General features: G+C 39.8%; 1 protein-coding gene across 1 annotated transcript in view; it reads right to left on the reverse strand.

The window, feature by feature from the left end:
* ATRNL1 (attractin like 1) overlaps positions 1-25,441 on the reverse strand; it is a 507,305-nt gene extending 481,864 nt beyond the window's left edge. The window contains exon 1 of the mRNA XM_061458665.1: positions 24,375-25,441. Coding sequence (XP_061314649.1) covers positions 24,375-24,664 — 290 coding nt within the window. The 5' untranslated portion in view covers positions 24,665-25,441. The remainder of the gene's footprint in view (positions 1-24,374) is intronic.
* Between the last annotated feature and the right edge of the window lie 652 nt (positions 25,442-26,093).

Raw genomic sequence — 26,093 nt, forward strand, 5'->3', positions numbered from 1 at the left:
TTCATAGAAGTTCTTAGGCTGCAAATCTATTTAATAAGGATAGGATTATACAGCACCTGTGTATCATTTTACATATCATACTTTTAGGGAATTTAAACTGACAGGTCTGCTTTAAAAAGCTTTCAGTATGTGAGCTTTGTGGAAGTATTTATTCATATTTCTTGAATTTTAACACCCTGTACTATCTCAAAAACATGAGATCTAAAAATCTTACTGAACTTTAAAACGGACACAGCCCTCATCTCAGTTACTGTGGTATAACATGCAAGAGTTACCTCTTGTTACAAAGAGGACGCAAATACTGTATTGTTGTTTCAATCATATTCTAATGATCAAAAACTGATTCACAGCAGAATGTATCCACCCCTTCCATAATCAAATCTCACTTTAGAATCATATTTAGGCTAAGATCACTGTGTGGAAGAGGACCAAGTCTGACAGGTACTGACAGCAGTGTCAGGTTTTCCTACCCAGACAATCTATAGAACACAGCCTCAGTATGTACTCTCTTTAAATTCATCTTGCACACACAGAGCTCTTCATCCCTAGCAATGCCCCGAGCAGGTTGCCTCAGGCATGGGTTTGCATGCATACAGAACCAACCCTGCCTTCAGCGCAAGACAGGGCAAAGCCCAGCTTCAAAAACCTGTTGGAAGGCTCTGAATACTTTGAGCGGTAGTTCTAAACATACTTCTCATTAGTGTTTCTACTACTCATTGAAGAATGGTACAAACACATAAGAAACTTTGCACGCACCAAAATAGGAAAGAGGGATCTTTCAGGTAACAACTGGGAAAAGTGGAGAAAGTCAGCCCAAGTGACTGTCACTTTAGTGGATGGCTAAACTGCAAACAAAGATACTGTTTAAAACAGAGCATCACTCTTAGAAGCAGGTTTAAGCTGCTAAGCAGACAATATCTAACTAGGGAAGGGGTCAAAACTTTTTTTTTTAATAAGCTTTCAGAGTAATTATACATTTGTATAGAGGACCAGTTTCCATGTTCTTCCTTTTTTTTTTTTGCATGTTCTGCACAGCTACTGAGATCTGTACTAATCACCTGCGTCTAGATTTCCTCAGCACCACACAGCAGCTTAGTCAGCATAAAAGACTGATACATTTGCCGTATCTACTAGATAAGGTAACAGCCCAAATGAGGTCAGTAACATCTGTCTGTTCCAAAACAGGAAAGAACCATCTTTAGTAATGCATTCAATATGTTGACACAAGTGAATACCAAGATATATGAATAAGTCATAAGGAAGCTCTGAGTAGCTACCTGCTATTCCATCAGAAAAGTGGTGGGTACCTATTGTTAGGTCACAGGCTACTTTAAATAAATGTCTGCATAAACAAGATTTAACAGTTTTAAGAAGCCTCTGATGACAGACATGACCAGAATGCAAAGCCACGCCTCTTATGAATGAGGTTGAATAAAATCCTCTTCCACCCATGGATCATAAAATGAAAGTTATACATGAATTCCAGGTCCGACACATTCCAGTTTTAGAATTACCTTTAAACGCTTAGCATTATGGCAGCGTTCTAAAATGCTGCAAGGACTCAGCTGTCCAACATCCTTCATTAGAGAAAGAAAAGACAGAAAAATAAATCACAATGTCAAATTCAGGAAAAATATTACTTGAACACGATTGTATGATAATATTACAACCCTATGGCAAGAATTATGGACTACAACACACTCAAAATCCTCGAAAACAGATGTAGCAAACCCTCCATACAAAGTATACTCCATATATAATAAAGTTCAAATAATCTTGAATGCCACAACACATTCTCAAAGTACTTTTTCACTGATACACTGGATCATGTTCCATATTTATCACAATCATTGATCAACTGTGATATGAAACAAGTTGTAAGAAAACCACAGAAATTATTTTAGAATCAGTTACTAAAAAAAAAAAAAAATCAGGGAACACTCTAACATATCCCAGATGTTACAACATTATGTTCTGCAAAATTATGCTGTACTACAATGGTAGATACTCAATAGAATCTAAAAGTGACACTGCTGCTCTCGGTAGACACGCTCTTCAGAAGGTATTTCTCAATCAATAGGAAGGACAGCACCATAGGCTTTTAGGCATACAAGCTTCTGAAAATTCATTAACATTCAGACATTTCATCTAGTCCAGAGAAGCATTGAAAAACTATCATTCTACTGAAGACAGCCAAAACACACAACTCATTCGCCATAGCTACTTTGAAATTTAATAGTAATGTTAACACAAACCACTTGGAATAATTTTGGTTACATGGCTTAGAATTCCTGTGGAAGAGAAAGTTTAAACTAAAAGAGGGGAAGTTCACGTTAGATATAAGGAAGAAGTTCTTTACTGTGATGGTCATGAGGCACTGGAACAGGTTGCCCACAGAAGTGGTAAATGCTCCATCCATGGCAGTATTCAAAGCCAGGTTTGCAGGAGCCTTGGGCAACATGGTCAAGGGTGAGGTGCCCCTGCTCATGGCCAGGGGTTGGAACTATATGATATGGTCTTAAGGTCCTTTCCAATCTAAACCATTCTATGATTCTATGATAAAAACTAATTTTAATAACTTCAAGTGTTAAGGGTTGGATTAATTTACAGGTGAAACAACAGATTACAACTCTATCATAATGTCACCTGAGAGATTTGCAAGAAACACTAACTACAGTAGTGAATTATTGAACATTCAGATGCTTTTACAAGTGTTTGATAACCTCAGTAGATGAACGGACATGATTATTTAAAGAAATAAAACAGGCTGAGTTGGAAGAAGATATTTTAAAATCAGCAGCAAGAGACAGAGCTTGCAGACAAGCAATCACATGGAGAATGATGGCTAAGTAAGGATAAAGAATAGTTGCTTCAATGACTTCTGCAAGCCTTGAGAAGGAAAATAATTCAACGAGACACTGAAGAAGCAGTAACAGTAGTTAAGTTTCAAGTAAGGAGGAAAAAAACACAAATTTCAAGGAAGCCACACAATCAGGAGTGAAGGCACAAGATATAAAGAACCACCCTGAAGGACACCTCAAAAAGCAACGATGTCAAAGACCAATTAAAGTCAGATTAATAGAGGATGGACAGCATAATTTAGGTCAACATTGAAAAGTCCCAGTTGCCAAAGACTTCCCATCCCCAAGACCTGCAGGGTTCAACTTGGAAAGAAAGGCCAAATAGAGCATCTTGTACATTGACTCATCTAACCATATGCCGGCATAGTCTTTGCTTTCCCCATTTCAAAGCCACAGCCTTCCTAAAAAATTAGAAGGTTAAAATAAATGTAAAATTAACTATAAAATAAGGTTACAGAGATCTTCAAGCAATACCACTTTGGGGCCGTTATTCCATGCAGATTACGTCACAGATCACTTATAGGCTGCAAGCTTTGCAAAAGCTGTTGATTCCAGCTTAATATAGCAATACTTAAAGATAGCATGCATTCTCTATACAATACTGGTATTGCCAAAGGGGATTTCTGCATGAAATGCAGAAGCAGTTGCAAAGGGAAAGAAAAAAATTCAATTATATAATCAGGCAAATGGGCCCCCTAAGGATGCAGAAAGGGAAGTCACTGCTTAATCAAAGCCAAAAGGTAAAGTCAGCCAAGTCCTCTCATCTCAGGACAATGACCAACATTCCTGCTAATACTTCATTAAGCTGATTATGAATGGTTACTTTACCAAATCAGGAATTTAAACATCTGAGAATAACTACAGATGTTTTCAGATAACCATCTATTCAAAACTATGTGAAGGCTCAAAATTTCAAGTTGCCAGTAGATGCTCTCAGCTGCTGTATTTCACAGTCATCAGCAATAGCTATTCCCTGGCTCATGCATCTAGTAGAAATAGTCAACTTTCACAACCAGTACAATATCACAGTCTTCTCTGCATTGCCTGAGGTTTTTCCCCCCTTTAAAACCAAGACAAAAATATCAGGATGACAGACATCTTGCGATTCACCATGACACTGCTAGTGAACCAAAAACATCAAAGTCATCATCATCCAGAAAGCTGCCTGCAACGCACTGCTCTAAATGACAAACAACTTGCTCAGACTCACAAACAAGTAAAGAAAAACAAAAACACCAGCCACAAACCCCAGATTTACAGTGTGTATACTGGGTTTATCTGCTATGTCTGCCAAAGTCTGCCAACTTTCTCTAGTTAGATATTTCCATTCCCTTTAAAATTCCTTTAATCCACTGATCTTAGAGTCACAGTTAATGAGCATGTAAAATAAATCAACAGCAAATTTTAAAAGCCATCCAAAGCTCATTTATTTTCTTCTTACAAGTGTGGGTGGAGGGCTCCTTCTGCAGTAATAACTCCTTGCTTTTGACAAAAAAATCAAGATTGAAATATAAACCAACAGAAATGCACAAAAGTGATAACTTGGTTTGCATTTCAGAAGTTAGCTTATATTTCAGATGTCTTCCATTTTCTTTGCATTACAGAGCAGATTGGTTTGTTGGGGTTTTTTCAATGATTTGTCAGTAAACACAAAAGAACCTGTCTTGAAAAACTGTACAGTTTACCATCTAAAACTGATGTTTGAAGAGATTATGCAAGTATTTTTTTCCCTCATTCATACATTTTTAGAAGAGTGTTATTCATGAATATCAGGTATTTGTGAGCAATGCATATACACATTAATGCTTTCTCCTGTATAAATATTACTGGTGCTCCAGAAGGAATTTAGTATAAATCATGTAATGAATTCATCATAAATCTCTCCTCCACCACCCAATCCCAATACAAATACTCATTTAAACAACATGTCAACCAGAAATACTAAATCAGATGTAAGAGGTGTGTAGGTGCCTAACAAAGGGATCGTTACTGGAGCATATAACACCAAAGTTTTCATACTGGATAAACTGCGTAGTTAAACTTAGTACTTAAAAAGTACGTAATTAGTCCATATGTAAGATCCTCTAGTCTTAGATATTTCCATTTAAATTTGCCACCAGTGACTACTTTTTTAGTGGAAAGAAAAAAGATGCATGACGTACCACTGTCAATTGAAGTATTCATATGGACATAGTGGAAAGCCAAAGCAACTGTACTTAACTCATTAGCACTCCAGCTGTAATCTGCAATGAAGATTAGTCAAATGCACTGATTAAACTGTTACCTTTAGTAACTACACAAGCCCAGAAATAATTAATCTTTACAAATTACTTTCCAAAATACGTACCATGGGATCATATACCTGTTGTAAGTATTATTTCTTTGTTATTGCCAATTAGAACTTACTCTCCAAATGACAGTTACTGTTTGTTGATTTCATAGCATCTTATGAAGTATTTCACAGTCTCATTTACACAACTAATAATTAAGGCAAGTGATAGAAAGCAAATAAGGAAGGGACATGGAATGTGTGTGTTTTCAGCAGTATTCAGCACAATTAATTTTCTGTTTGAAATAATTAAATTTACGGAGCAATGGAGATGAATCTTGGGCTATTTATCTTATAGCCAACATAAAAATTGTTTTGTGAGGTGGAAATTCAAGTCAGAATTAAAATACTACCCAAATTTCAAGTGAAGCTGAAATCATAATATCTAGCAAAGAACTCTAACCAAGCCTTGAATTACTTAATGCCCAATTCTATCTTAAAAGATGACCTGGGATACCTTTCCCAGCATTACCTCCTATTCTAATTTCACTTTCTTTTTATCAAGAAATGTATGCCTTACAAGGCAATCAACCATAAAACCAGAACATCTGAGCTTTAATGTGGAGCACAAAATCCTGTAAGAACTGATTCTTGTCCAGATTGGAGAATAAACATGTTCTAGCTAAGCACTTTGTTAGATCATGTGTTGTATGAGTGTGTGCATATACATACACATAGATACACACCTATGCATACACATATCTATATATAGAATTGCAAACCTGTCAATCATCAAAAACACCAGGAACCATGAGTCAACAGAAATTAGAGAGACAGTTTTCACTCAGGATAATGATGTAAAATATCTTGCAAAAGCAAGACAGTTCACAGCAGGAAGTGTATGGGATTAGGTAATATCACAATTTTAGTAGTAACCAAATTATTTTCCTAACATAACACTGACAAGAATCTCTATGCAAGATCACCGAGAAACAGAAAGACCCAAGACATTAACTTTCAAGTTAAACAGTAGGCTATTAAATATATTAAATTATAACATTTCTCATATTCTAGCAAATATTGTACCTAAATGCAATGCAAAAAGGGAAGGAATTGTTCAGAATTAATAGGACCTATTAGTCAAGATTCTCATTATTTCCATATTCATGGCTTAATCTAAAAATATGGATGTGAGGTGAAAGTAGAATAAAAGGCATCATAAATTTATTAACATCACACACTATCTTTGATAAAGTGACTATAAAGAAAATTACCATTATGTGATGACTCAATAATATCTATGCAATTAGTTAAACCTAGAGACCAAGTTAATATGAGAACTATAATGAAAGTAAAAAGCTGAACTGAAATGAGATTAATGGATTGCCCATGAGAAAAAAATCTCAGCCTGTATGGCAACAGGTGATGTTGATGCTGGACTAATACAGAAGAGCTTAAATTTAGTAATTTAATCTATAAAATCATGCATATAGAAGTGAGGTGAATAATTTTAACCAGTCTATTGGAAAGGGAAGAAGATTATTAAAACAGTAGAATGACTGGAGGTCACCAATGGGACACAGCCAGGAGGTGAAAAAAAGGACAGAAATGATCCTACAGTGTGGGATTTCCACAGATCCAGCAGCGATCCAGATGTGGGGTTTCAAGAAGCAGTCAGGCAGAAACAGTATCACAGTGACAAGCAAAGCCATATTTAGGAAAAAGAAGAGGAAAGATTAAACTGGAACATGACCAGAGAATGCTATTTGAGTGATTAGAAGAAATAAGAGCCTACAAGAGGACACTTGCTTATCCTATCATAATGACACTCTCTGTATGTACAGAGAGAAGGCCAAAGGGAAAATGAAATGGAGAAAGATCAGCTCTTTTGTCTAATCAACTACATGCACACAAAAATAGGCAAGTATAAGGAGACTGCATGAACAAATATATTTAACAGTCTAAATTCAGTCTACCAGAAATGCAAGATACAAGAACCTCTGAACATGTTTATGGCAGACGCAAAAGATTGCCACTTCAGAGAGTTCGAGACCATGGCATAAGATAGAAGAATCTTTAGTAAACTCTATCTAAATCATACAGACAAAGCAATTAAAGCATGCTTTGAAAAAAAACACCTGCTCAGGTTTCATACTTTTTTTTTGCTAGAGATGCTTGCAGGGTTTTGAGATAGGTTTTTGTTCTTTTACTTTTTAAACAACTAACACTCTCTCCATATAAGACGTCCTCAAGTGTAATAATGGGAACTATGTGTTTACCACATATAGGTAACCAAGGCTTTATTTTACTGCAGTAATTTAAAAACATAGAAGCATTAAGTTACGTTTTCACACACAACTTTTAGCTCCCTGCAAACAACTGCTGCCTTTGCCCCTAAAACAGAGTACACAGACTAGTGTGGTAATTCTGCAAGGTTGGGGGAACAGAGGGAAAAAATAAAGACCCTTTACAGAGATGTCAACAGCCAGTAATTCCAAATCACTCTGGCTGGTAACAACAGACAGAAATCTGGCAGGAAAGGAAGAAAATAGCTTGTAGGCTCAAGTAGGGTAAAAGCAGTACTCAAGCCTAAATTGCACCTCAAAAAGCTTAGCCTCACTGTCCAGTCCTGTAGACAGCTATTTTGAACAGCCACCTTTTTTTCCCCCATATCACAGCTTGTGAACTCTCTGACAGCTATGCTTAAAGGCATTAATAAAAGGATGTAACTGCCTGGGCTGAAGTTGGATGTCACATCAACCCCGACATACGAATCTACCCAACTCCTCAGTCATCTCAATAGGCAATCTGGGAACACAGCGCATAGAATTGCAGTGGCAGTGATTTTATCTTAAAATATGAGGACATAAGATGAAACTCTTCCCCCACCTCCTCCTTCCCACTCTCATTCAGCAGTGCAATGATAAGATAACTTCAGATAAGGGAAGGTTTGCAATACTCGCATAGATGCTTCAAATCCAACAACCAGCAGAACAGAACCTGGTCTTTTATGTCTATTTTCAAGTATATTTGTAGATACATACATATAGAGCTAGATATATACACTCACCCATAGATACAAATCTGGTTTAGAAATATTTTGCTTTTATATGCAAGACTTTGCCTTTCAACTCACACAAATCCCTGCTGCCTTACAGAAAACCCTTTTTAATTAATCCCAACTTGCCAGAATGTTGAGAAGGGAGGCAAGGCATTAGAAAATAAATCAAAACACTTGAAAAGGAAAAATCAAAACACAACAAGACTACAATACTTCAGGAACTGGGCACCATCAAGAAAGCTTCATGTTAAAAATAAAATTTAACAAGCTGAGGCAAAAGCACCCAATGATTTTAATAGCTTACATTTAAGTAACAGAAAATTACAATATGCTACAAAGAACAACTATAAATTAACATACCACAAGAACCAAATCATTTTCACAACAAATAATTGCTAATTGCAATTTCTAATGCAAGGGCAAATAACGTCCCAGGAAGACTGAGCCATAATAGAAATAGTAAACAAACCTCAACATTTATGTTCATTCAAACTTGCCAGCTCAAATGTTTAATTTTCATTCTCAATGTGGGTCACATTTTTAGGCTTTGGTAAATTAAAACTCCCTGTTGCCCTGTTCTCTCCTCCTAAGGAGTTACCACTTTACCCCATTGCTTAGGGTTATAACTTTTTAGGAGTTTCAGACAACTGCAACATTCATCTAGAGAAGAAAAAGGAATTTTAACAAAAAGAAAGTAATAGACCTTTGATGATAACCAGAGAATTATAAAACAAAACATCCCATACTTTACAAGTCCTACTTATTTTCTTGTATGAATAATTTAAATCACTAATTTTATCTCAGATTTACAATAATAGTTCAGTCAATACTCAAACACATCATTTGATGAAATAACTGTGCACTGGTGGCAAAAGACCACCGCCAGTGAGGCGGTGGTTCATACTTGTATCCAGAGTGAACATCCACCAGTATCACTGAATTCCATTTATATATACATAAAACCTGTAGCAACAAAATTACAGGTTAGAAACAATCTAAATATTATTGTCAGTCTTCTAAATTGTGAGGAACTCTGGTGGGGCTGCACAGTTTTGTTTCTTCCCCTTTATGGAAGGACTGAGGTGAGCAGGAGTTCTTGTAAGATTCACAACTGGCTGATGGAAATCTAAGTCATGCACAAAGTACTTTATTTCAGCTACCTCCTTTCCAGTGTTGGAGAAGAGGCAGCTCAGGAGAAAACAGGACTGCAGTAGCTGAAACAAGAAGCGACAAAGCAGAGGTAAAGTTTCAGCTATGCTATGAAGGGCGCTATGAATTCATCTGTCAATTAGACATTTTTCTTTACATCCAAGTTGTAATTTACAATTATTATTTAACTTAAAGGAAAAACAAGATACATATTTGGTCCTGCGTTTCATGAGTACTGCATTGCTTGTACGGTTTAAGTAACAAATCTTTCCTTTTGCCTCTTAACTTTTAATGCTATTTGTGTTTCCCCACAATCAGTCCACCTCCCCTCCCAATTAGATGATGCAATTACCTCTATTTCAGACATAACAGTTTTATCACAACACAGCAATACGAAACATATTCATAACTTCTCTGAAGATTTATAAACCAGTAAAAGATACAGGAAAAGAAAGCATGTAATTTACTGTAAAGCAGCAAGAAAAACCCTAAAGCATTTTTTACAGAAATGAAATTCTCAGGCTCACTATCACATGGCAGCTTTTAAATAGGGACAATCCCTAAGTACTCATTTCAGAGCTTACCAAAAAAATCAATTTGATTACCATTTTGCAAGGGAGTTTTCTTTGATTCATTGTTTTACATTTTTTCCCCTCAAAATTCCATGATGATCTTGCATTTATTGATTGTTGGGCATTTCTTTGCTTTCAAATTGCTTTTCCCTAAGATTTGATAGCTCAGGAAGAAACAATAAACAGACTCCAGCATCAAAGACTGAGCTTTAATTCACCCAGATCACTCCCTTCTCACAGGCTCCACTTTGAAAATTTCAGTTCCAACATAATGTGGCTACTAACAGTTCAGAGTTGTTGGATATAATTTGTGAGCTTGCAAAGATCTTCAGTCTTTGAACTGGACAGAGTAACCCTCTCAATAGGACCCTTCCAAACAGAAGGAGATACCTCAGAGAGGAAACTCCTGCTAAAAGTGGCAGTTCCAGAACACAACAGGATGCACACTAACCAAAGTGTATGTTTTTATCTGAAACTGGAGAGCTGATCAAATCTATTGGTCTTTGTAAACTTAACTTCTTTTCTACCTGTTCCCCCTGCTCCCCATGCAGAAAACCTTGAACTCTCTGGAAGATGCTCAGTAACCACACATTTCAATCAGAAATGGCCCTCTACATATAATTAAAAACTTTCTGATTTAATGCTTTTAACTGCTGATGCTGGTCATGTGCATTTGTCAATTATCTAATACAAAAGGCCATTTTATTCATACAATCCTGCAAATTCAGTCCATTAGATACAAATAGCAGAATTCTGCTTCAGATATGGTCCCGACATCACTGTCACTAAATCTCAGACAACTAAATGCACTTTGATAACATTTTTGGACCCCTACAAAAGACTGTAGCTTGATTCCTAGAACATCAAGTTACACCTACTGCCCAACAACAGAAAGATTAGCTGAGAAATAAGTGTCTCCCATGACACCGATAACTTCAGTCATTCCTGGCGTGCATATACCGCTACCAAGTAATGCAGACACTGCTATTTTACTACAAACAGAAAGAGAATTAATAAAATAAGGTGTTGCATTAGTTCAACGAAGCAACAGAAACAGGCTTAGACATGGAATCCAATATTCATATTTCATATTAGTTGTACAAAAACCCCACACTTTCTCAAAGATTTTCTTCTCCTACCCTTCAGCACATACCCTACAACAAATAAAAGCCAGAACATTCACCCTGAACGTTTTTCCTTCTGTTCTCTTCAGCATTAATTCAAACACCAACTACTCAAAAACAATGGTCACATAAAATCATGGAATGGTTGGGGTAGGAAAGGACCTTAAGATCATCTAGTTCCAACCCCCTGTCACATGCCATAGTCCAGTTACTGCTTTGGTTTTCACATGCCCATTCTGTTCCAGAGTAAGATTTGAATTTCTTTTCTGCATCCAAACACAGTAAAGCTCCCAGAGATTTCATAATAGAAACTGTTCTTTTTTTTTCCCTAAGGAAGAATCTGTCAAGGATAAGTTAAACATATTTTAAAAGAGAATAGGGATTTCTGCTTGAACAGAAGTTAGCATTTCCCTTTCTTCACACGCATAAAACTTGCTTAAGGAGAACATTCCCTCAAATGTCTCCAACTCAAGGAAAATATTTGGAACCACAACACTAACTAAAAACAGGCTGTTAATAATTATTTTTCCTTCTGAGTGCAACACTAATGTAATTAAATCACACCTATGAGAACTGTTCATATAATCAAGACATTCTTATCATAGGAGAACACCCTAAAATCTTGATTCTAAAAGTACCAGAAGAAAATACAGTCTTCAACAATTCATTATATAAATTCTATACAATTTTATCTTTGCTGCCTGAGCAAATAACTTAGGAGCCATAAAGCATACACGCACACAAAACCCTAAAGCACTGACAAGTGAATCTGGACTAAGTAAAATTCAACATTGGGTGAGGGGAGAAAATTCCTTCTGAGAATCTTAAACACAGAGATTATCACCAAGAACTCCCATACCTGTTATGAAAAACATCCAGCCTTAAGATTCACAGCAGCAAGCAGATTTATGCAGCCTGTAACCCAAGTTGCCACTGAATTCTAGTACAAAGGTGCCCTGAAAAGTATTACAAGCTTACCCTGTTGAGCACTTGCACAACTAGAAACATATAATGCTGGCATAAATTCACCGGAATGTGCAACTTTTTCTGCACAGCAGCAGCCTTACACACAAACCTGCTAACTTCAGTCCTATAATTCCCTTCAGAGCCATGGCTGCAGCTCCCAGACATTGCCATCCAGATTTTTAACAGCATTTTCCACTTTCATATGGAAGTGATGACACATTCTTTTAGACTAGAACATCTTCTTAACTCTAAGGCATGTATATCGTACCATGAGGATGTAATGAGCAAAGAACAAAGAATTCAACGAGGATGATCAGCTGTGCTTAAAAACAGGAACAGGCACAAAATAAAGGCACCTTATCATTTAAACTGTGTCATAAGAACATGTATACTTCATCAATACATGATATACTGAAGAAGAGGCTGCATAACTTGTTTTAAGTTGACATTGTCTCCAAAAGCTTCCTAAATATATCTGGTCTGTAAGCAAACCAAAAAAAAAAACCCCACCACACAACACTGAACACAGAAATTGAAAGAGTGAAAGACTCAAAATCATGAGAGAGTTCTCAGCAGGGAAGAAAACCCAAAAAGTTGCTGCTGCTTGATAATTTGTAGATTTTTAAGCATAGGATATCTGAGAACTTCCCTCATCAAAAAGCGTTGTTTTATTCAAAACAAGTATGCCTTCAGGCAGCACCAGAGTAAGCCACATTACTGAAGCCTAGGCCTGCAATGGCATAACTATGAGAACAACAAGAGTACTTCTACTGAAGATCTTGTGTGGCTACGCTTATTCTCACCAAAATTAGCACATGTTCGTTTTGTCATTCTCCCAGCCTTGAAGCACAATAATTTACCTCGATACCCAGTGAATTACGTAACAACAATAAGGAAACTTGCAGATCAGAAAGTTCCAACATAAACAAGAATATCACATAATTGCACAACGCTTTCCTTGATCATCACTGACAAAAAAAGGTTAAAGCTTAACTGCTGTATTTAAAAATGAGTTGAAGCATGTCCCTCATCTCCTGTGGTCTTTACTGGCAGATGGGAATAAAAAGTCCAATTTATCAGAATGATTTAAAAAAAAAAAATAGCAACTTTGAAGAGACACCCAGGTGATGTGACAAAGAACTGCTTAGGACTCTTTAAATGAATGTCTTTAGTAGGCAAGAACTTAACCACAGGTTAAAGTAGGTAAGACTTTTTAATATCTTTACCAAGCATGACCTCAAACTATCAAGACAATGCCAAGCAGAATTTCAGAGAAAGATGTTCTCAAATTCCATTGCAGGGCAACACTGCAAGCCTCCATCATTCTAACATACACTGGCTCTGCTTTCCAGTCCAATTGCTACTCATAAATGTGGTTGAACTAATAAGAAATACCTAACTTAAAAGGAATATTGTGCTTACATTCAGCTGCCTCTCACCTCAGAGTTTTATGTTAAAGAACAGATTTCTGAATGTATAAAAGCCCCAAATGCAGTAAGTGCACTTCAAGCACAGAAAATAAAATCATCCAGCAGTGCTCCTGTTGATGACCAGGTTTTGTGAACTCAGTATCACAGAATGGTTTGGGTTGAAAGTGACCTTAAGAGACCATGCAGTTCCACCCCCCTTGTCAGAGGCAGGGACACCTTCCACTAGATCAGGTTGCTCCGAGCCCCATCCAGTCTGGCTTGCTTGATCCCCCATGCATCCCCACTGTCCTTTCCTCCCCCCTTAAAAACAAGACAGACCAACTACAAACTCAGTCAACCTTTGATGCCCTGGCTCATTTAAGGACACCTTTCAAGATCAATCCTCTTAAGCATTCATCAACCTCTAACTTATACTGGCATTTTCACCTGCATTGACAGAGGCCCCCATGTACTCACTGCATGACATACAGTATGTTTGGAATAGTCAGTCTAAAATACCATCACACAAAACTCCTCAGCCATACATCCATAACTGAACAAGCTTCATATACTTTCTTATATCTGATTATGTTACACAGTAATGGTCTTTGTCAAAACAAAGCACTTCAACCTATACTGTTTATTTGCAGAGAAAGAATTTACAATTTGAAAACAATTCAGTCTTCCTAAAATGAGGACTGGTGCAGAACTACAGAAAATTGTATAAACTCCCAAGATTCCATTTCAATTCAGTCACTTACTTGCTTATTTGTTATGTCAGCTTACATAACCACACAGCTTCAGGTTTCTTACATGTAAAACAGCTCAAACCCCAAGTGGTTATTTTTCAAGGTCATTGTTATGACTAGATATCTAGTGCTTAACTACAATAAAAAATACAAAGTACAACTATACAAAGTACAATACAGGTGTGTAAAGTACTTCCTTGAACATAGGTGCAGGGGTTCCCCCATGAACACTAAAATAGTGTAAGCAATTTGGAAATTAAAAAGCTCTAGAAAAATTGTGTCATTTTGATTTTTAAATAGATGCTCACAGGTTACTCCTACAAAGTGCTACGCTGCTAAAAATACCCGGGGTGGGGGGGAAGTTTTAAATATCAATGTTCTGGATGTGATATTTCTATCAGTGTTAGGTTTTAGAAAACATCTGCAGAAATATTTTAACACAGATACCTTAACATGATATTCCAAACGTGCATATAAACGTTTTAGTGCAAGGTGTCCTGCACACAGCAGGGGGGTTGGAACTGGATGATCTTAAGGTCCTTTCCAACCCTAACTATTCTACGATTCTAAGTATGAATTTGTATGTTTTCAAAAGCAGCTGTTTGTCCATTATTTGTCATTTTTCAAGAAGAACACCTTCCTCCTCCTGTTCAATGCTTTAAGTTACTCTTTAGAAAAGCCTCAGTTGACTTAGCAAACAAAAGAGATCTGCTGATAGGAGAAAAGCACACAGCTTGCTTAGAGCAGCTCTACTGATCTTTTCTACAAAACACGGTTCATTTTGCTCTTCCCCGTAATTGCTTCAATAGATCTTGCATATACCACATGTCCATTTGATTATCAACTATCCTCCAAAGTACATTCATCACCTGGGCTTGCACACACAAACATGAACATGAGCTATTTTGTGTCTGGTTTATTGGTTGGGATTTTCTTTGTGGGAAATACAGACTTTTACATACAAACACTTGCTCTATAGATTCAACAAAGAACAAGTAAAGGCGCAAATTATCCTACAGTTGGATTATTCAACATTTTAGTCTTACTAATAAAGCCACAAGTATCAACTATTCCTTTACACAAGTGTACCAACATTTAAAGACATTATTACCCCAGTTCTCCTCCCAGGTTTTTGATAAAATCACTGCTGCCACAACTGTAATGTATACAGCTAAAATCTGGTCCTTTTGTGATACTCCTGATTGCTTTTTCAGTCCCAGCTCCTGCATCCTGATAGTAACATAACACAGAATCATAGAATAGAATAATTAGGGTTGGAAAGGACCTTAAGATCATCCAGTTCCAACCCCCCTGCCATGGGCAGGGACACCTTACGCTAAATCATACCACCCAAGGCCTCGTCCAACCTGGTCTTGAACACTGCCAGGGATGGAGCATTCACAACCTCCCTGGGCAACCCATTCCAGTGCCTCACCACCCTAACAGGAAAGAACGTCCTCCTTATATCCAATCTAAACTTCCCCTGTTTAAGTTTTAACCCATTACCCCTTGTCCTATCACTACAGTCCCTAATGAAGAGTCCCTCCCCAGCATCCCTATATGCCCCCTTCAGATACTGGAAGGTTGCTATGAGGTCTCCACACAGCCTTCTCTTCTCCAGGCTGAACAGCCCCAACTTCCTCAGCCTGTCTTCATACAGGAGGTGCTCCAGTCCCCTGATCATCCTCGTGGCCCTCCTCTGGACTTGTTCCAACAGTTCCATGTCCTCTTTATGTTGAGGACACCAGAACTGCACACAATAGTCCAAGTGAGGTCTCACGAGAGCAGAGTAGAGGGGCAGGATCACCTCCTTCGACCTGCTGGTCACGCTCCTTTTGATGCAGCCCAGGATACAGTTGGCTTTCTGGGCTGCAAGTGCACACTGCTGGCCCATGTTCATTTTCTCATCAACCAACACCCCCAAGTCTTTCTCTGCAGGGCTGCTCTGAATCTCTTCTCTGCCCAACCTGTAGCTGTGCCTGGGATTGCTCCCACCCAGGTGTAGGACCTTGCACTTGTCATGGTTAAACTTCATGAAGTTGGCATCAGCCCACCTCCCAAGCACGTCAAGGTCCCTCTGGATGGCATTCCTTCCCTCCAGGGTATCAACCGAACCACACAGCTTGGTGTCATCGGCAAACTTGCTGAGGGCGCACTCAATCCCACTGTCCATGTCAGTGACGAAGATGTTAAACAAGACCGGTCCCAACACCAATCCCTGAGGGACGCCACTCGTTACTGGTCTCCATTTTCAACATGATCCACTTTTTCAAGACAAGGTACTAGCCTTCAGTGTAACAGCAAACAAGCTGAACACTCAAAACCATGGGAATATAAAAGTGTATGTCTATAATAAAAACCTACATTTCATGATTGTGAATCCAGACTCACAATTCTGTAATAACATAATGCAATCATCCTACAGATGAGGAATACACGGTTCTTTGGTACTGATACAGGAATGTTATAACTAATATAGAACACTACATTCATGCAAGTTGAGCAGCAACTGTTCAAGTACTACAGCATATCACAATATTTTGTTTGCAAGATTTAACCGGGGTTAGGTCTTTGGGGGTCTCACCTTCCCAAATAAAATCTTATCAGTTGAAGGACAACGTACGTTTTTTCCAAGGATTCTCTTGAATAAGAGAACAACTTATTCTTCAAATATTCTGTAACAATACAGACTGCTTCTAAGTTTTAGGTCCACCTAACCCAACGAGGAAGCAATTTTACTCATTTGCTTGAAATAATACAGCCCAGTGTGGACAACTACTTCATGCCATAGTACTGATCTAGGAAGAAAAACATTTTCTAAAATTGGACCTAGCTTATTAGCTGTCCATCATCATTATGGTCTTGAGTCACCTAAAGTCTTCAACCTTACAGGAAGTGCTATTTCCTTTTTACAAATGAGACAGGAAAGCACATAAATTATGGAAGAAATCCATAAGAAAACATGGACACTGTCATTTTATGTGTCTGCATGCAATCTTTTAAGTACTTCACTACTTGTTCCATTGCCAGGTAATTCTAGAATATCCTGGCTTCAAAATTACCTATTCAAATCGTGGTTCTCAGGCATGTGCTGCTTACAACTTGGAAATACTCTACAATTAGCTTGTTTCTAACCATCATTAGCATAGATAAACTAGGTATTCTGTCATCATACGACAGCAGTAGTACATTTCCATCTTTAGCTAAAAAATACAAAACACTGATTCAAACAGGTCTTGGAATCCATTTCTTCCAGATGAGTGAGGTAAACTCTAAATTTTGGGAGAGATTTCACAGTGAATTCATTTTCTCTAGAGAGTTTGCCCTAGACTATTCTATACAGCTGGTGGTTAAATTACTTTTCAGAGGTGTAAGAAGCTTTAGTTTTCTATGCCTGCAGGATACTTCAAAGCTGAATGCAGACCTTGTACCTTGTGAATGAACACTAACAGACAGCATTGAGCTCAGCTCCATCATTCCTCAACAGGGTCCTACTTCACAAGGAGCTCTAAAAACAATGCAACTCCCACATTCACTCATTAGGCTTTTAAGAATATATAGGGCAACTTATAATACTAGTTTGAAAATTCCCACTGTTCCCCACCTCGCATGAAAATACATCCTTTGCTTATAGTCTACTATTGTTCCTTCAGTAATGGTAACAGCTACAGTTAACTGGAGTGCCGTTGTTTTCAGGTATCATTTATTCTTCCTTACATCTACTTTGTAAGATGTTTTTCAAGACAAGAGCATACAGCCAATAATAAATTACATGGACACTCACAGATAATTATTGTTCAATATTGTATGAGGTTTTGACTCTTTTAAAACTCTACTACATAAAGCCCTTTTTCACCAGCACTTCAGTATGTTTAAGACTATCCCAAGGATATTCCTGTAGCATCTCCTGTTACCTCCTACCTTTTCTGCCCACATTTTGATACAATTAAATCAATTTCTAGTGCTGTGTGATAGACTGATCTCTCAAAAACTACTCGTACTCATCTTTAAAAGATGACATGAAATATGATAATGCTTTCCAAAATATGATCATCACGCCTTCTTTTCAGTTAAAGGAAGCAAGAGATACACAGTATGAAACTATTTATTTACCAATGTAATACATAACAAATATTAAATGCTTTAACCAGTGTAGGCATTTATGTATCATTCCTGAATATATTTCAGCATACACTTAACAGAACTAAGCTTTTTGCACACCTATAGCTTTAGGCGCTGTCTGAAAGCCTTACAGGGTCATCAGCCATCAGTTCCCACATTTTATCAAGTAAAATGCTTAGTCTGCAAACAAACTAGACTCCAGAATCCACAAACCCTTTGCCTAACTTGCATTTGGATTCAGTCCTATAGATGGTCTCAGACTTACACATGGGAAGGGACTCTGCATGTTATTACTTATCTACTACTTGGGAGGGGAAGAGAGGTACTTTAAAAGAACACAGACACATGTTTGTAGCCCCACAATTAAACATCACTCCAAATAGGAGAAGCTGAGTTCAGTTCACAGCCCAGTTTGAGTAAAGCAGGGCCACATACCAATCACTCAGTACTGAGCATGCAGTAGCTCTAACAGAATACTTGTGAGGCAGAAAATAATGGACTGAGCTGCCAGCACAGCGCTAAGCTTCGAAGCACTCTCTGCAGCTGCACGCAGCAGGACATCAAGCAGCAGGGGAGGGGTTACTCTTGCTTCTACACTTCACCAGTACAACCATCACCGAAAGACAAGCATCCAGTTCTGGCATTCATGGATCAATAATGCTGATGCAATCGGGAAAGCTGAAAACGAAGAAGGCAATCAAGGATCAAAAAATTTGGTTTATGTTGAGATGACTTAAGGAACACCCCTCCTTATAAGTACCTACAAGAACACAGACCTGACATACTAAAGGCCTGACTGAAAACATGAGAAAACAGGGTGACAACAGAAAAAAAATAATGTAGGGTAGATTTTCTGGATGAGGGGGATTATTCATTTGGTTTTGATGGTTACAGAAAACGGTGAGGATACCTAACCAATGGCAGAATCCTGAAAATCTGTAATGGCCTTTCAGTGAATCCAAGTGTTTTCAGACATGGTGGATGCCTCTCTAAACCATGAGTTCAACTCAGATCAGATGAAGGCCACGCTGATGACAAAGGCAGATTTGCAACTCATAAACTGACTCAGGATTTCACCCCCTATAATGGAAGTTCCACTAGTTTAATAGTGATGTTATTTCGCATTAAAGTTAAGGCAGTCTAAGTGTGTTCCACTTCCAAAAGGGACGGTTTTCTCAACACCTGCTCATTCCTGCAACCCCCTTTGGGTCAGCAAGAGTGAAGTAACATCAGGAAACTCATCTGACTTAAAGAAAAAAAGAATTGGCTCAGAGGTAGGGAGGTATGTTCCTGTTGACACTTTTCAATTCTCAGCAGGAATATTAATGCTTACATAAGAAGCAAAAGCATATAATCAATGAGGAGCATGAAGGATAAAGTCACTCCTTTTTACAGCAGCATGAACTTCAACTGGCTGCATCTAGAACTATCTTTTCTCTAAAGATCACTTCTTACACAGCATTATTGTTCATTTACAACATGCAATTTTGCTTGTGTGAGTCATTCCACAAACAGCAGAATTCAGTTTCAGATGGAAATAAGGGTTTTGCCTGAAATAATAAAATTTGATACCCTTTTGACATTTCAATTGTGAAGGTTCTTGTACTGAAAAATTATTCTGTCCTTTAGGAACACGGAGTATTTTGTAGGAGCTCTAGAAATCAAGGAGAACATGCAGGAGGTAATTTACAAGTGCTACAAGAACATCTGGAGACAAGAGTTAATAATCAAACATATCAATTTGCTCTTACTCTTTCTGAAAAACAACTTAAAACCTAGTACTAGGCAAAGCAGATGAACCGAAGTTTAGGTACCCAAAGATGCTCACCTATCCTGTACAATTTGCTCATTACATATGTCAACTGGGACTTATCACTTATCAAATAAGCAACAGTAACCATCTGAAGACAACCTACTTCTTTTAAAGACAGCATTTTAGAAGACTAGAGATTTCCAGTCATTTAACTACTCAAAAGGTTGAAAGGAAGAATAGCCGCATGCACAACATTTTCTCTCATGTTCTTCCACACACTAACATACAAAGCAGAGGTGGAGAAATGGGTAACTTTTTGCTCCAAACTGAAAGTAACTTCTTTGCCCAAGTCATTCTTTGAGCAGCAAAAGCCTATATTCCTGTTGTGCTGCATCTCAAGGTTGGTTGACTTTGACATCTAAATACGTAAACACTGTGACTGCAGCTTTTCCTTCAGTTGGACCATTCATAGTGTTTGTTTCCCTAAATTCCCTGGAGTCTCACAACTGATCGGGGCATCCTTTCCCTCTCCCTTCTGCCTGTACTTATACCATTATGAAAACTGTAACTGACCAACAAATTCAAAGGTATAGGATAGGGGAAGAGCAGCAGATGTAGCATTAAAAGCTTAATTTGCTCTAATAAATCAGTTTATCAGAATAAAACTGGACACTGCTTTTATGCTTTTGAATTTGTTTACTTCTTGCGAACTGTGCTGTTTGAAGCTGCCTGTTACAAAAACAGAACCTGCTCACTTTTTGGCCTTCCTGTATTTCCCCTGTCTCTTGCAGGCATGCACAGATAATTTCTTCCCCCCCCCCCCCTTTTATAACTAAATTTCCCTTTTCTATTTTAGTTTTTGCATTCTGTCAGAGCAGAAGGGAAAGGGGAAGGAGGAAGTTCAAGAGAGAAGGAAATAAGTCAGAACTGCATTCAGATACCATCCTGAACAGATGTAAAATTATTTACTGCCAAGTAGAGATGAGGCCTTGACCATTCTGAAAAGCTACTGACAAGGATGGGAATGCAATGGGGCAAGAGTAACAACATTTCCATTTACATAATGGGTTACCACATGCTTCACAGTACAAGGAGGAATCATAAAAGTTAATAAATAAGAATAATAAAATACTGCTAGAGAATCCCCCATCCACCCTTCTTTCATCCAGTCCAGAGCAACATTTACAAAGCAGTCTACTTGCTCTGTAGCTCTCCTAGAGGAAAAGGCAAGGTTACTATAGTATTGTCAATTAATTTTGACACCTGCTTACTAAGATTGATCAATTATTTTTGATGTTTCTCTGCTATGTTATTTCTCAGTCAATAAAAAGAAATAAAACAAAGCCAGAAATACTATACATCTCTCAACAAAGAATTAATGGTTTGAAGCTACCTCTCGGTAGAGTGCTTCTCTTATGACAGTGTTTTTGATGCTGGCTAATGCAAGTCACTTATTCCACCACAGAGCAAAAATAACCATACTTCACATATATGAATAAAAATACTTATTTTCCAGTTATTTAAGCCTACCCTTAAAAATCTGTTTTCTCAAGTAAGTCTAGTGACAGAAAACAGGTTTTACGCACACCCAATTTGGGTCATTAAAAGCTCAATTTTAATCTTGCATAACAAAGTAGCACCGGGACACTTCGGGATGCTGAAACTTTAAAACGACATAAATGTTCAGAATAACACACAAGTTTCTATTAGCATTTGTATAGATTGTTTCTACAACCCAGAATTGTTAATGCAGTTATAATAGCCAAACACTGTTCAAACTTCATGTCATTCTGAAACGTTCTTCATAATAATTCTTCCTGGCAGAAGCAACTGCTGCAAACGTGATATACATCCAGCTTGTCAAATGAAAGTACCACTGCTGCAAAAGTGCACAGCTACTGATGCATAAAGCAGATACTGGCTTCACAGACAAATGGAAACAACATGCAAATGTTCCACGATATTAAGTCAAACCATCAAGTGCCACAGAAGTCAGAAAGGTCTTCAATCTCCCGACCATCAGGCAGACTAACATGCTTTTCCAGCTCTTCAGTTGCAAATACAGACTTGACTCATCACCCATTCAAAACCCATCTGAATTTTCAGGATTCAAAATACAACCGCTCTGAGTTGTTACTTGCATTGCAATACACCTTAATGTATTTCATGCCATCCCCAACTCACAGGGCTTGAAATCCTTTAAATCTTAGAACGCTTATTTTCATTGCAGAGTATATTTTGCTTCCAAGAATAAAGATTAAAGATGAGCTATCAAAGACAGCACTATTAAAGTGTCAACAGTAAAAAAATAGGTCTCCAACATACAAACACCTTACTTCCAAGATAATAATCACAAAGAAACATCACTGTCATTTCTAAAGCTAAGCATGAAAGAATGTAGAGGAGTTAATGAGAAATCTATTTTGATTTCACCAAAACTCCTAAGGGCACAGCAATTAACCCATGTGTTGGCTCAGCTCAGAAGAGATGCTCTTTCAACAACATTCAGGCAGAACTTCCTCTAGGTGGGGATGGATTATTAACTTTCTACCAGAACTGAAAAAACGGAACCACAGTGCCTCCTCACTCCACGAATACAACCAACGTAAAGAAACATAAATGTTTTAACAGACAATCAAGCAAATACCTGTAACGACTGGATAAAGGCTCCAGTAACCATTTAGAAGACATACTAATTCAGAACAAGCTTTTAAATTTAAGAAATGAAAATCTGCTTCAGCCCTTGAACTATCAGGGTCTGTTGTGAGTGGCATCAAGACAAAGGATAGAACTAATCTCTTTAAAGCAAGGGAATAATAGCTCTGCCAGCCTGTCTCCTGCAGATCCTCACACACAAAGAAGATTCACCTGGGCCTCCTCTCCTCACTCTCAATTCCTCTGCAATTAGCCCATTGTTCCACAACACAGAGTAGGACAGACCCTAAATCCTCAACACACAGAGGCAACAAATGACCAGCTTTAAAATCTTATTTCCAAATTCATATGCAGAAAAGATGTATTCGATTTGCCTTCTATTATCTTTGTAACTCAGTTCTAATGGCACTGACTGAATAATCCTAGGAAGGAGAAAAATAACTGCTACAGCTGAACCCAGGACATCCACCAAATACCAGTGAATTGTTTCTTCCTACACAGCATGTACATTACTTCAGCCAACGTGTCTGACTCCAGCTACTCCTTAACTTCCCCAGCTAACAAGTTACTGGATTTACTTTTATTTAGGAATGAGTAACCTCGATTAAAGGTTTAAAAGCGATGTAAATTCTGTAGCTTAATTCTAGTACTCCACAGAGGAGCCTGAACTTAAAACACAATTTAAAATAGACTATTGATACTTTCAACCTACTACTTTCCAAAGACAGAATTTAATTTCTCCAAGACACAGCCTCACCATTGTGTTGTTAATAGCTAAATATTAGAACATTTTCCAGCTATATGTGTCAATATACTTAATCAAAAGATCTGCTTTTAAGAGGTGTTTTACAAGAGGATGAAATGAGATGTCCTGTCCAAGGTTATATAGCGAAATAACAGCAAACAGTATCCTTCACAGCCAGTCTTTATACTGATACCAAAGGGGGCGGGGGGAAGTGACAGCCCTATAAATTAAGTCTTCTTTTCCACTACATGTAGAAAAGCAAGTGTCAGGGTGCGCTGCCTTCTCACTGATCAATGAGCCGGCATCACATCCACTTTTAAGAATGAGAAGACAGTTCTAGCTCCATTCACCACTCATTCCTTTGCAAAAATATGTTATTGGTTTACATTTATCACTCTCACCTCTCTAGCAAACCTTGTCAGAAGGGATGTATGTTTCACTAAGTCATGTTTATGTTATCCTGAACGTGCCTGACGAGTGCCCACTTAGCTAACACACTTGAAAAGAACACTGGAATGAGCAAAACACTTGCACCTTCCAGAAGGAAGAGGTCATTGAGATCCACCAACATTTTCTGCTCCCTGGGCAGCCCCACGAAGTGCACATGTCACTTCCATGACACTTCCAGAAGGGACAGCAGCGACACCGCTTTAGGCCGATTTCTTCTTATCTCTCAGTTCCCACCAAGTGGAGCAGCCTATTTTCAGCAGTAAGTCAGCCGGTAGAGTTTTCCTCCAGAGGACTGCGTCCTGTGTGTTCCTAGAGGGAGGGACCATGAAGTGGAGGAGCCTATTCCATCCTTAACTTCTATCACATACTTCCACCACACATGAACAAAATCATAGCAGACCCAAGCAAAAAGAAAACAAGCAGGCAAGTAAAACCGCCAGGGAATAGGTGTAGGGAGGAGGAAAAGGGAATCGTAATAAGCAGACTTACTTGAACCTGCCCTGGCAGTGTTGGCACTGGTCTCCCACCCAGCCCTGGTCGCAGACACAGGTGGAATTGACACAATGACCCGAGAAACAGGAGATCTTGTCGCAGGACTTGGACTGGGACACCTGGGCATAGATGGCCAGGTACAAGAAGCCGTAGAAGAGCAGCCAGCTGTTCACATCCAGGAGCGAGGAGAAGCAGCAGCAGCAGGAGGCAGGGAACGGTCTCCCGGCACCGCGGGGCGCGGGGACTGCTCCCGCTCTGCCCGGGTCCATCTCCGCCGCTGGGGCCATGGGCCGAGGCGCGGCCGGCGGCAGGCAGCGATGGCAGCACCGCCCGCGCTCCCCGGGCAGGGGCAGCTTCCCCTCAGGGGAAATAATCCAGCCGCGGAGATTCAAACCCCCCGCTTCCTTCTCGCCTTCCTCTCCTCCCTCCTTCCCTCCCGACCCCAGCGCTGCCTCCTCCGGCCCCTTCAGCACTCCGCGCCCCTTCACTCCTGAGGGGAAGCCCGGCAGCCCTCAGCCATCCGCTCCTTCTCTTCGTCGTCCTCCTCAGGGCTCATCGCTCCCGTCTTCTTCCATGGAGGAGGAGGAGAAGGAGAACTGGCTCCTGACCTTGTGTTTTCTCCTCGCCAGATATGCCCCCCACCGGCGTGCACACACCGCCCTCGATCATGTAGCCCCCCCGGCTCCCCCTTCTCCTTTGTAGTCCCTCTGCCCGCGGCACACACGCAGGCGGCAGCGAGGAGGAGCGCGGGAGGCGGGGGCCGCCGCCGGCCTCTCGCCACTCAATCAGATGAGAAGTGAGGGCGGCCGGGCCGTGGGGCCGCTACGGCATCCCGCACCGGCGGAGCGGAGCGGGGGGGCTAGTGGGGCGGAGGAGCTCTTATCTCCTCTCCCTGCAGGGAAAGGAGGCGGGAGGAAGGTGGGAGAGGAGGGTTAACAGCCGCTCCGTGTCCCAGCTGACAGCTTCCAAGCAGCCATTTTTAAAGGCTAATTGTCATCTCTTCTCACAGCCGCCTGCCCGCTCGCTGTGACGCCCCCCGCCCCTCGGTCCGTTTGGATCCGTCCCTCCGCCCGTCCCTCAGCGGCGTGTGGAGGGCGGGAGAGCTTCCTCCCCTCTGAAGGTGCAGCCGCGGTACCGGCGGCACCGGCAGCTCCCGAGGCGCACACACCTCTTCCGCCCCTTCCCTGTGCTTCAACAGATACATCTTCCCCAGCTTAAAAACAACAGCAAAGGCTGGGAGGGGGGGAACGAAACGGGTGCGCAGACCCCCGTCGCATAGAGGTGGCGGAGGCTTTACGGCCCAGCGGGAGCGGGGGTGATGCGACCGCTGCTCCGGTAAGCGTGGTGGGGGCGAGCTGCCACCGGGCAGTGGCTGCAGTGTCCCCCGGGCCATCGCCGTGATCGCTCCCCCTCCAGGAGCCGGCCGGGCCGCCCCGGCCTTTGCGTCAGGTCCTGAGAAGTTGAGGCGGTTTTCTTTGAACTCGCGGCGGGTAGCGCTGGGAGAGGTGTTACAGCTTGTTCCGAGCTCCCTGCCTTCCTGCCGACAGTCCTTTACCCCACCTTCTCATCTCAGATCAAGACCTTGCCGTCTCTTTACTGCCTGGCGAGAGGTAACAGAAGTGCCCAGCTTTTGTACCACTCCACGGTGCAAAAGTGGTCATTGTAATAAAATTGTCTAAAATGTCTTTTTGTCTGCAGTGTGCCAAGCACAGCCCT

This window comes from Pezoporus flaviventris, unplaced genomic scaffold, assembly GCF_033815535.1.
Source record: "Pezoporus flaviventris isolate CSIRO_AGI_PZ_B2104156 unplaced genomic scaffold, CSIRO_AGI_Pfla_v1 ptg000029l, whole genome shotgun sequence".
NCBI classification, from domain to species: Eukaryota; Metazoa; Chordata; class Aves; order Psittaciformes; family Psittacidae; genus Pezoporus; species Pezoporus flaviventris.